Source organism: Leptinotarsa decemlineata, unplaced genomic scaffold (assembly GCF_025532065.1).
Source record: "Leptinotarsa decemlineata unplaced genomic scaffold, Ldec_3_MD MMD2_tig00078422_RagTag_RagTag, whole genome shotgun sequence".
NCBI classification, from domain to species: Eukaryota; Metazoa; Arthropoda; class Insecta; order Coleoptera; family Chrysomelidae; genus Leptinotarsa; species Leptinotarsa decemlineata.
Window position 1 is genome coordinate 20,376,424 of NW_027412747.1, and position 13,044 is coordinate 20,389,467.

General features: G+C 36.1%; 1 protein-coding gene across 1 annotated transcript in view; it reads left to right on the forward strand.

Moving 5' to 3' along the window:
• pio (zona pellucida domain-containing protein piopio) overlaps window positions 1-11,909 on the forward strand; it is a 54,330-nt gene extending 42,421 nt beyond the window's left edge. The window contains exons 7-8 of the mRNA XM_074186500.1: window positions 5,060-5,245; window positions 11,080-11,909. Of these exons, the coding sequence (XP_074042601.1) occupies window positions 5,060-5,245; window positions 11,080-11,274 (381 nt within the window). The 3' untranslated portion in view covers window positions 11,275-11,909. The remainder of the gene's footprint in view (window positions 1-5,059; window positions 5,246-11,079) is intronic.
• Window positions 11,910-13,044: the final 1,135 nt, after the last annotated feature.

A 13,044-nucleotide genomic window follows, 5' to 3' on the forward strand; every position in this document is an offset into this window, starting at 1 on the left:
AGGATACAAATGTGATAAAAAAACTAATCAATACAGTTTATTGTACTATTTTCCCTATAAAGGGTTTCACAAAAACCACGACACTTGTTTAGCACGTGTGCAATAGCTTCCTCAAGCATAACTATTCTTACCTGGAAATAAACAGATTCAATAATGGCGAATTATTTAGTTCAGTTAGATTGTTCATAAGATATTGAGGGTTTTTGAATTTGTTCATTTCCATACTCTCCAACAGGTTGAGTTTCAAACCTTACTTCTGAAAATGGAGGGGTTGAACTCATGTCCCTCTGTGATTAAATGAGTGACATATGTGGAATTTATTTTTCTATTCTGGAAACGATTTGTGTGTTCCTTTATGCGGGTTTTGAACGTTCTTCCAGTTTTACCTATATAAAACATCGGACATGACCCACATGATGATTTATACATTCCCGATTCATCTGAAACTGAACTTTTATCTTTGTTATTCTTAACGTGCATGCCTGAGTTGTTCTTGGTTTTGAAAGCAGTATTTACATCTTTGTTGTGCAGAAAATCTGAAATATTTGTAGCGAGTTGACTTTGGTAGTTTACGGTTCTATGACTTTTATCCTCTTCTCTTCTAATTCCTTCAAAGCTTGGCTGTATAACTTTTTTGATAATAAAGAATGTATTAGAGTACTATCGTAATCATTGTTGACGGCCATTTGTTTTATTATATTCGGTTCTTTATTGAAATTCGCCTCTGACAAGGGAACATATATCAGTCTGTGGATCATACTGTTGAATGCTGCTACTTTGTGCTGATACGGGTGGGTGGAAGAATTATGAATGATATTATCTGTATGTGCTACACAGATTCAGATGCTATAAATGCAATACGCATATATACAGACGGCTCAAAAACCAAAGAAGGCTCAGGATGTGGAGTGTTCTCCAGATCACTAAGCCTAAGGATTAAGTGGGGAAAAGGAAAAATTACCAGCGTGGTCCAAACAGAACTGGCCGGTATCTCAATCGCCACAAAAGAAATAACCAGAAAAGGAATTTCTGGCAAAAACATAACTATCTGCACTGACAGCAGACAAGCCCTATTAGCCTTGAACAGACAACGTGTAACCTCAGGGTTAGTACTAGAGTGACACCTAGATTTAGCTAAAGCCTCGGTGGATAATAACATTATTAAAGGTGCACGACATATTTTTCTCTCCAAATGTTCCATGAAAATATCTGCCAGGATGGGACTAAGTGGGTTTCCCATTATGATACCTTTGCAGGATCGGTAGAATACTGGGAAACAGATTCTTTACATCGAATGAAGTCAATTTGGCATACAAATGTAATTACACAAGTGTTATTATTGTTTTCGCCTGAAGCCTAAGAATGTAGAACCTCTTGCGGCTGACTTACCCGCTGGGGGAGTTAGAGAAGCTGAAGCTCGTGCATTTTTGCATACAGGGTCCATTACTTCGAACTACTCAAAACTATGATGGGTAGGAAGCGAAATGCATCAGTTCATAATGCTTATGTAAGCTTATTTATTTGTATGGGGGTGAAGAAATCCTTTGAAATTGGTGAGATCTTTATCAACCTATCATTTTTGACAAGCTTTCAAAAGATGTAAAGTTACAAGAGTTGTATTATTCACTCAGATCGCGGAACGAACTTTATAGTGGCAAAATCATTTCTTGAAGAGTTGAATGAGAGAATATCAGCTCTAAGTAGTGGGTCAAGGATCAGGCCATAAAACTTTATTCTTTCTCCACATAATCCAAACATGAAGGAAATCATTATCATCAACGAAGATGCTTTAAAACGGTGAGAATTCATAATATATGAAAATCTAACTAGGGCATTTTTTTTAAATGCAACAACTCTACATTACTCTCTTGATTTTTAAGTTAACCCATGAGTAGACGTTGAAAGTTAAATTTTCGGATCACCAAAAATGTTTTGGGTGAGCTATGGAAATTTTTGTTTTCCTGCCAGGGCGAGGATTTGAAGACCCTGGTGGAGACTAACCCATCACAAACGGTACGCGTGATGGCGGAAAACTGGGCGTCAGCAACCATGCGGTTTTTGATGGTTTAAAATACATTGAAAAGGTCAAAAAGTTCGATTGGACCAATCGACATAAATTGTCACGTTTCAAAGTCTGTTCCTCTCTGCTTTCGCTGATCAGATCGTCACGTGTGATGAAAGGTGGACAATGTTATTTGTGCATGAAATGGAGAACGTTATATTTCAAATAAACGACAAAATACCGCAGTGGTTTTCCTTTTTATTATAAACGTACATCACTTCTAATACATAACGATATTGTGTCATACGACATGGAACATAAAACCCATAGAACTCTAATAGACAACAGGAGTCGTTCAAGGCAGTTGATGGACACCGATGAGCCACCCGGGCACTTCCTGGAGGCGAAAACCAACCAAAAATGACCATGGTCACTGTATAGTATCTTTTCAAGCACTTCGATAGCTTTCTCACAGGTAGAACTTTCGCCAATCAGAACCAGGCAAAAAAACGATCTTCATCGACTTCATCGAATCCCAAGCATATTTCCATGCTGACGAAATTAATCGACTTATGGTACGTTCGCAAAAGTACACTTATTCAAATGGCGCCTATTTCGGTTGAACAGAACTTTTGAAACTGCCTCATAAAAGTATTTATTCAATCTCGAAGAATCTCTGCAAGTTCTTTCGTAACGAACACATTGTGCAATCCCAGTAGAATTACCTAACTTATAACGGTCAACGCATCACCCAATAAAAATAAATTCTGACCTTACTGCCTTTTTAAAGAATGTTCGTGGACGTCATTAACGGGCAATCATTTCTAGGTTATTTTTTTCAATGTATCACTACTATCCTATTAAATAAAATTTGTAATCGATTGGATTTGTTCGTGTTAGAAGTTGTGTAATATTATTACTGGGCACTGAAGCGTAACATTCTTTACATGAACAATACTTTCGAAACTTTATAGACGCTGTCTATCTTCGAAATTCTTATGGTATCGTACGTAGCAAAGTGTTTCAGTTCAAAACAATTATACTTTCCCCGTAATATAATCTACAAAGAAGTAAGTGGTATTTTTAGTAGTTATAACTGGTTTTCAACAAATCAACAAGCCTACTTATGATGCACTGTTTGGAAACTTTGTTGTAGTAATGAATATTACTGGAGTTTTTTCCCAACACCAAATCGTTATTTTTAACACCTCGACACGTGTTTCGATCACCAAGTGATCATCTTTAAAGAGGTAATATTCGTCAACAGGCCTAATGGGGAATGTTCCTCCTGACGAAAATCAAGTAGTTTTCATAAAAGAGCTCTAAAACAACGCATTTTAATATTCGTCAACAGGCCTAATGGGGAATGTTCCTCCTGACGAAAATCAAGTAGTTTTCATAAAAGAGCTCTAAAACAACACATTTTAAACTTATCATTTCAACCTTTTTCTTTAAAAAATTATTTAAATAAAAGAGGAATGTAGTAATGCATTTAACGTTTAAAGGGATTCATTTCTATTTCACCATTTGGCAACATCGGTTATAGCTAATAAAGGACAATGAATCTGTTATACCTGTATGAGACAAACAGAGAGGACATATTTCAGAGGCGTGCTGTTCTGTTTACTTATGTTCCGAGTTCCGAGACATTCTGTGACATATGACATTTTATGTACTTAACCTATCTTCCTCTATATAAATAAATAACAAAACAACTGTTGTTTATGTGACTTGTGGTGTTGGTATTGAACTATAATTTATATTTTGCCTTAGTTGTTGATTTATAAAGATAATTTTCCTTTTTCAAAGTAGAATATTTAAGTACGTATAAATTATTTCAACTTGATATAGGCGCTGTTGCCAATATGTGAATTAGAAACAAATCCCTTCAAAAATTGAAACCCAACATTTGAAACATCAATTTGAATACTTTTCGAAGTCAATTTGAAAAACTCGATAATTAAACTCAACTTTATTTTGTTCAAACTTGCATTTGCTGTAATAACTCAAATTGAGGAACATTCCCCATTCTCAAATATCACTCTGGGCAAAAATGTTTATTTATTTAGTCAGTTTTTACCTTGACAGATCTCAAAACCACTCACAGACATTGAAGTTACCGAATATGGAAATGATTGATTTACAGAAAATCAATGGTGTTTACAAGTAAAGAGAATAGTGCCCTATATTCTGTATATCTTGATGGTTGATAAACGCAGCACATGAATTTAGTGATTTTCTGTGGTATTATTTTGAACCACATAACATTAAACTTTTGGGGATCAAGCATTTCCTCTCGTTGACATGAGAGATCACTTCGGATAAAAATACATTCCAAAGTTACGTCTGAATCGGAAGTGGAAACCATAGCCTGGATATAGAAAATTGACGGGGTTTACTGAAGCACTGACTTTGGTTTCTGTGAGTGCAAGAATATGAGGACTATTTGTTTGCAGATGTTGGTGCACTGAGTTTATATTTGAGCTGAGTCCTCTGATGTTGCAGAAATCGATTTGGAAGATGCTAGTGGGCCTCTTGGCAACTGCAGTTATCATGCTATTTCCCAGTGGACTGATGTTAGAAGGATCCTGCTGACTGACAGAAATAGTGGTTTTCGAATAATAATAATAAAAATTGAATTGTACCTATTTATTTGTAACTTCAAGTTAGCCCAAGAAACCTTTTTTATAATACAATTTTGCGTTTTGCAAAATAACCTGGCGTTCTGGAATTTTTTGAGTATTTTTTTCAGTTCTCAGAACAAGCAAATACATACGTATCAATTGAAAACATTCTGAGAGCTTTTTTGTTGCAGATTTGCGTTATCATTAACTCTGGAATAGTTGGGAACAGAAATTTCTGTTGGTTACGAAAATCATTAATGACTATCCCCGATTTTTATTCACGACATGACTACTTAAAATTATGGTAATAATGAATAATCTTTATTGTCTCACAAAAATTATCTACACCACGTAGGTGGGAATTCGGCTAGACCGTTATACAGGGCGTTGTCCTGAACCGTCTGGCAGTTATTAACAAGTTCTTTGTCCTCAGGCGTCGGACTGCGATGGCGACGGGAGCAACAGAATCCGTCGTCAAGCCGGAGACCAGCAGCCTTCTTCAGACGCCTTCGGCGAGGGAACGCCCGCTACTATCGAGGTCTATAGCGGCCTGTACGTGAACGAAGCCAATGACCTCGCCAAAGCTGGACAAGAGGATGACTCGGTGTACAGCGAGAAGGTGCGTATGTCTTCGTAGGAATGATGGAATATTCACGGCTCATTAACTCGCAGATTCGCGTGAAACTCGGTTAAGAGGGAAGAGGTCAAACACCAATTTGCTCTCGGTGCTTACACAGGGTATTAGAATAAATCCTGTCAATATTAGACTTTCATACGACTTCATAGGTTATATTATCAATGAATTTTTAAATTTTTTTCAAACTTTACGAAGATTGAACCTTCATTGAAAATTTGATGAACAGATTTCAAACAGACAGATTGCTTTTTATTGTTAACAGATCCGGTTTCCATAAATTTGTTCAATAATTCCGAAACCTTGGGGAGACCGGGGCAAGATGAAGTTCGGGGCAGCACGGGAAGTAAGCTTGTGTGCTTGAATAGTAATCATGTTCGGAGCGGCGACAGCGCCATTTGCACGAACTCCACTCTCCGCTAGTGTGTCCAAGCAAAGCGAACAGGTTAGAACTCGTTTTTGCGTTGCAGAGAGAAAAAAGTAATATTGCAAGTGTTTTTACGCGATATTTGATTCGAAAACTGATGTACAGACATGTAAGTACCTGTGTTAATGTATTATTTCAATCCCGAGCTCATAATAGTAGTCCAAAACATTAAATTCAAACCAGATTTTTTCGCCGGTAAAGTTTGAGGTTAGAATTGCGTCATATTTTTTACCTACGTGTGGATCGGGGCAAGATGATCGGGGCATAATGGGATACTATCCCGTTTTGCCCCGCCCTTGTGATTAAAATAACATTTTCTATGTACTGATAATCAAGTGACTGAAAAAAGTAAAAAACAAATAAAGAAGCCTGGAAAAAAGACTGCAAAGAAGATTAAAAAGACAACTGACAAGGAAAACCTGCAGAAAAAGCGTCAAACCAAAAGGTGCAAAAAGAAACTGAATCGGAAGATAGTTCATCCCAAGAAGAGAATGATGACTGTGCTTGCATCTATTGTGGGTACTTATACTCAGATTCAGCCGAAGGTTGGGTCATCTGCGGCGTGTGCAACGGTTGGGCGCATAATTCATGTGCCGGAGTAGATGAGGAAGATGAAGAGGCACACATTTGTGAACGCTGTCTACCCGATTAAAAAGCGTACTCGTTTTGCCCCACAGCGTTTCCCATCTTACCCCAGTTATGGGGCAAAACGGGAAATTTGCCAAGTTTAATTTTTCATTATTTACCAAAAAAATTCTGAGATTTTGCATGCTACAACGTTTAATTATAAGAGAGAAATGTATAATGGTTACCTCTTTTGTTAAAGAATGTTATTAAAGATTTTAATTTTCCTTGTATAACGAGTTTTGTCTTAGCTATCTCATCTCGCCCCAGTCTCCCCTATTTGTGTCGTACATTTCTTCCTGGATGATTATCATTGAGTATACAGGCAGCAGCTCTAGCACTATTTCCATTCCCACCATTTCTCCCACCGTTCTCGAAGCGTATAAACTATTGCTTCTTAAGAATTCACAAAAACAGAAATACCAATTGTAACTTCACCTGGTAGGTAGGGGAGAATAGGGCAATGAGAGCCTAGGTGGAAATTTGAATAAAAACCTCGCAAAATTCTTGTATTTTTTTATTATAAAATCTCACCTTGTTATAAGAGAATACTTTAATCATAGTTATAATCAACTACAGACATGTAGATAAGGTACAATCACAGTTTTACAAAGTCAGTCGCTCCAATTACCCGATAAATGGGGCTAATGAGAGCTCATTTACCGCTCATTCGGGAAAAGGGAGCCATTATAATTACTGAAGAAAAAAAATCAACAAAACGTACTATAAATGACACCTTACTTATTATACCTATCAACATAATAAAACTATTAGTAACTCAAATTAAAATCAAAATTAATTCGAACAAAACGGAGATAAAATATGAAATTATTAATAGAAAACAAAAAATGTAGACTTTACGGATCCAAGCAAAATGCACAAATATAAGTATAATATGGATTATCACTGCCAGAACACTCTTTATGGGCCCATTTTCCGCAACTTCTGCATCGGTACCACATCTCTCCACATTTTCCTGTACCTAAACAAATTGCACATAAATTATCCTCTTCAGAATATTCTGACTCATCATCGCAAATAGTATTTTCATCTACTTGATCAATAGATGAGTCTTCATCATCACTTTCAAACAAATATTTTGTTGCCCTTCTGATCCTTGTGTTTCTGGTTGTAGTCTTCTTACTTTTAATCTCTTTATCTTTGGTATGTTTCTTTTGAATACATTTACCTTTGATACATTTTCCCTTGACACAATTTTTTTTATCTCAGTTTCCTTAATTTTTCTTAATTGTCTATGTCTTATTCTCCTTTTCATTTCTTTTCCTCTTTTTTTCTTCAAAAACTGCTTTATTTGGTGTACTTGTTATTACAGAATGCTGTTTGTTGATGATGTTGATGATGATGGAGTTACAGCAACTTCCCTGAATAATTTCTGGTTAAATTTCCAGACCACAAAAAATAGAGGGACTTGTTACAGGGCTAGCACATGGTTACTCAGCCTGATTTAACGTTTATGGAATAGAAGTGATATTCGTTGGCTGCTGTTGAGCGTCAGCCACCGGCACAGTTGATCTGGATTCCTCATTAATGAAGTCATCATCGCAAAAAACTCCAGGATTCATTGGGAATATTCCCGTTGCTTCATTCAAGCGGGGAATGAAATGCAACGTCAATGAGTTGTAGACGGTGGGATGAATGAGGAGGAATGGTTAGAATTATGACATGGTTCTTTTTTGCCATTTCCCAAGCTTCAAGAGTAGCATGACTGTTATGATTATCCAAAATTAGCAATACGGGTGTTTCAGCAGCAGGTTTGGTGTATTTAATAAAATGATAAAGCCATACAAATGTTTTACTTTAGTCCAGCCATTATGTGAACATGTGTAAACGGATCCCGCTGGTCCATCTTTTTCCAGACGCACTCATAGCACATATTACTGTGACCGTCTGAGCTCTTTCCCATGATGTTACAGATCCGACGCGTTTTTGTCCTTTAGGAGCTTTAATTTTTTCAGTCTCCTGGACGGTCGTTATACCAGTCTCGTCTACATTGTAGATCAGTTGAGGCACGAAATTATGTTGTTTCATCAATATCTCCATATCATTGAAAAAAAGCGTTATAATAATAATAATAATATGATTCATTGCCCAAAGAACATTAGGTCTTATTGACAAACCTGCAAAATAAACATAAGCATATATATATATATATATATATATATATATATATATATATATATATATATATATATATATATATATATATATAAGACTATAATTTCATGCTTACCTTGATGCTGGCAATCGGCAATTTCTTGTAAGCGTGGAGCAAAAAACATAATAACGTTCCTAGTGACTAAACGAATGGCACTAACGGTTCGAGCTCGAGCGCGTCAGGCGAAGTTTGCAGATAGTTGACGGAAGCAGCCGAGTGCTTACGATCGCGCAAATGTGCCATGTGCCTGCATTCAGTTCAATCACCATAGCTCCCATTGCCCGACCGCTCTCATTACTCCGCGTTCCCCTAATCGTTATTGTAGAATGAGACAAATACAAAATGAAGAGAAAATCGAATTCAAACTTAACTAAAGCAAATTCATATCCAAGATAGAGTTGATGTAAACATTGACATGCCCTACGCACGTGATATTGAAAATCCCAAGAATTGGCCAGGGTCGTATTCAGAACCAACATCTTGTTGATCGCAAATGCTATATCATACTTAGGAAAACTTTTTTATAATAACGAGTGAAATGCACAAGTTTTGCAGTTTAACGGAAAAAATGCAGATAATATGTGTAATATAAAAAGATTTTCATTGGATTTTTCACAGCGCACTCAAGCATTATATGAAAAGAGACGTAATTATTTCTTTATTGACATATTTTATGTAAATTCAAAAGGAATATTAATCAAAATTATTCAACTGGATGAATTTGTCTCTTCATCAGTAGTGTCATCCTCACCAACCTGAATTATCAGTGGCTCGATTTGTGCCTCTATTATGTTATCAAGCTTCCACATCTTTGTCTCGACTTCCGATATCACATGCCGAACACACGTCTCCCATTTCTCCGCTGTGACTCTTTTCAAAGCCTCATCAGAAAGTACTTTGAGATCTGCAAATTTGAACGTGGTGTTCTTTGAAGACGTTGTCGAAATCTTCTCTAACCGTCGCGAATGATAAGGTGCATTGTCCATTACAATCACAGCATTATCCTCCAGATGGGGCAGAACTTTGGAAAACCACTGTTCGAAAGATTCACCGTTCATTTCTTCGTGATAATCTCCAGTTTTCTTCGACTCGAAACACCACAGCCCTTCAGCAACAAACCCATTCTCATTGCCGATGTGACAAATAATAAGCCGTTTTCCTTTACCTGAAATTATGAACAGGTATGTAAGTAAATAAAACAAATACGAGGGTTACTTTTTATATATTGAGATTGAGGCAGGTCTTAATATAAATATAAGTTTACCTGATGGATTTGTTAATCCGGTGGATAGTCCATCTAGAAATGCCCTCCTAGATGAGGTCACAGTTTCATCGACCTATACTTTAGGGGTAGTATGACCAGCATTAACCCAGGTTTCATCCATATAATAAATTGTTCTCTGTTGTTCCCTATAATATTTAATTTTGGTCAAATACTCTCTTCTCCATAACACAATTTCCTCTCTATCCAATAATAAACTATTGCGCCCTCGTTTTCCCATACAAAATTCAAATGTTTCAATACTTTATGGAATGTTGACCGCTTATAACTTGGCAATTAAACATCTTCATTTATTTCTGTGAGTACTTTGTCTATCGTGGGTATTTCATTTCTGAAAAAGTACTCATGCACTTTCCTCCTGATTGCATGTTTATCAGCATCATCTATTGATTTCATAATGGTTTGACGATTCTGATTTGTATTCGGTTTGGAAAATGTATGATTTTGTTTATATTTTCGTAAAACATTGTAAATCGAAGCGCAACACAACTACAATTTTATCGGAAACTTTCGATACGACTTCGTCGACAGTCGATGTCTCAATTTCTTCCATCTCTTTCTTGAACACATTTAAAATCACTTCTTTCATCTCAACACTCAAATGTCTTTTTTTGGATCGTTTCCTGGCTGGACTCAGAGAATAGCTCACAGTGTCATCAGCAGTGTCTGTACTGGACATCTTGGAAAACAATTTTAAACAATATACTATAACGCACGCCACACAAACACGCAAACGACTGATTACAACCCTGTGCTGGTACCGAACTCGTACCAAGAAGGCGAATTCACCAATGAACGCTGCCCTTTCCATCTGACACTGGGCGATCACGTGAACATCACGCTTCGGTTTTCAACTCAAATAATTTGTAGCTCCCGAACCATAAGCTTTAGACCATATGTTTCATACTTTGTTGAAATCTGCTCACCATGGAGCATCTGATAATGCGAAACAATATAGGGTGATCCATTAAAAAAAATGGTGACATGCTCTGAGGGTGCGATAGGGAAAGTAACCTGAAATGTGAATATGTCAAAATGTGTGCCCCTGTATACTATGGCTGACGTATTTTTTATTTTTCCTGCAAATCATTGTACCAAAAGTTATTCAGGGTTAAAAATTTAATGCACTGTATAATGAAATCCTCATCCCATAAATGTTTTTCTAAAAATCCAATCTCAAATTATGCACGCTCTCTGGTTGTTGTTAATTTCAACTTTGTCCAGTAGTGATATTTTTTCACAAAAACGTTATCCTCGCATTTGGTTCGATTCCAAGCATACGAATCTATATATCTGAATATATTTTTCAGACTTCCGACAGCATTTGCATATCTCAAAGAAGCTTCGCTATTGGCATCTGCATAGCTGGTCTCATCCTCATGTTGTGCGTGGTGGCAGCAATATTGTGTCTTTTGGCGAGAAGAAGAAAGAAAACGACCTCGAATTCCGGCAGCTCTATATACAGCGGCCCATACACGAATACTGCTTACAGCAATACTAGTTAGATTGTTTCGAAACCTCAAAATTATCTGGGACCGGGGAAGAACTTTCCAAAACAATTAATAGACTGTTGAATTTCCAATACCTTTTCAAGGAGTCATTCATTTTCAGCGAAAGTTTTTCCTGTGAAGTCCCCTTTCGGAGATCAACTGCCATTTTTTTTCAGGAAAAACCTTGTATCACAGCTCAAGTGCCATAGTTGGCTCATATTGCTCAGATTTAATACGTAGGTTAATTTTGTTGGTGTATCAAAGGTTTCAACTCTTCTATTCATTTATCATTTCATTAGTGAACCAACGTTAGTGAAATTAGAATGTAATTAGAATAACGAAGAGCGACGATATTTTCGAATGATCACGGTGAATTTCACTTCATCGAACACAATTTTATAACTCTTAGATTGGGATGGTGATGGGATATTTTAAAACCTCAAACTATTTTTCTATCATGATATCCAAAAGGTCATGAAACGGAAAGACCTTTTGCATATTGTATTTATTTAATCTGTCAGTCAAGATCATTTCCACAGTTTGTGAATAAGTTATAGCATGTAAGAAGTCAATTCAAATTGCTTGAAAACTGGATAGTTACCGAACGTCGGCAGTTTCTTTATTTGGCATGGGCGGCGTGTTTTTTTTTTTTCAAAATTCATTTTATTTTTCATAAACCTATACACGGATTTTTTAATTAGTAGCTGTTCGGAATAACTTATTGTAGACTAGACTCATTTTATTTTCCGAAGTTGAGAAACAGTCTAGTTACTGTGGAAATGACCTTGAAGGAATTCTAATCTTTTCCTGAAACTTTCTATAACTAATAGTTTCAGAGGAAATTTAGAAACAACGCTTAGGATAATAATTTGATACAGGTTGTTCACAGTCGTTATGCCCTAATTCCACACATGTAATAATAGGAAGAATATGGCTAAAGATTGTTTTATGCAATTTTCATTTTCATTTCGACTTTCTCTACTTCTACTATTGGTTTTCAGTAAAGCAATTAATGCAACAAAATCACAGAGCATCTAAGTTTTGTGAAGCGAATCCCTTCATTATTTTTTTCATTCCAATCAACTATTTTTAGTGAAAATGTAAATTGCTTTTGCACATGCGCACTCTGTCAATTCTGAAAGGTTTCTGAAAATGTGAAATTTAATTATTTCAAAAATAAAATAAATACAACAATAAAAATTAATTGGCGCTCCAAGGCGACTTCATTGATTCCAGTGGCGCATTTGCTTTTTCAGCTGCAGGAAAACCCGGAAAAACCTGCAGCACCAGGTTCTGAAAATTACATATGTTTTATTTATGATTTGAAATAATTGTATTGTACAAAGTATTCACAACTGGCAAAATTCAGCTTGTGTTAGAGATATCTCTAAACATGTTTAGGTTGATTTATTGTTCATGATAATATAGTATGGACTATGATGAATGCGCATGTGCAATTTAGGGAAATGCTGCATTAAATATCATAGCTCATTGGAAATTGCATTGTTACATCGTAAATAATTCTCAACTAAAATAAAGGATTGGATAAGTATTTGAAATGATATACGACTTCCATTTTTTCTGAACTGGGCATTAAATATCAAAATTGAATTGAGATTTTCTGTTTTCAAACTATGACTGTAGGACTATGTGAACACCCTGTATATTTTCCATTCTGAAAAACCCTCCAATGAATAAATGACTCATTGGTTTGTACCAAGATTCTGAATCACAGCTTCATTGTTGTGGTGTACATATTTCACAATGGGGCTCTGGTTCTTAATC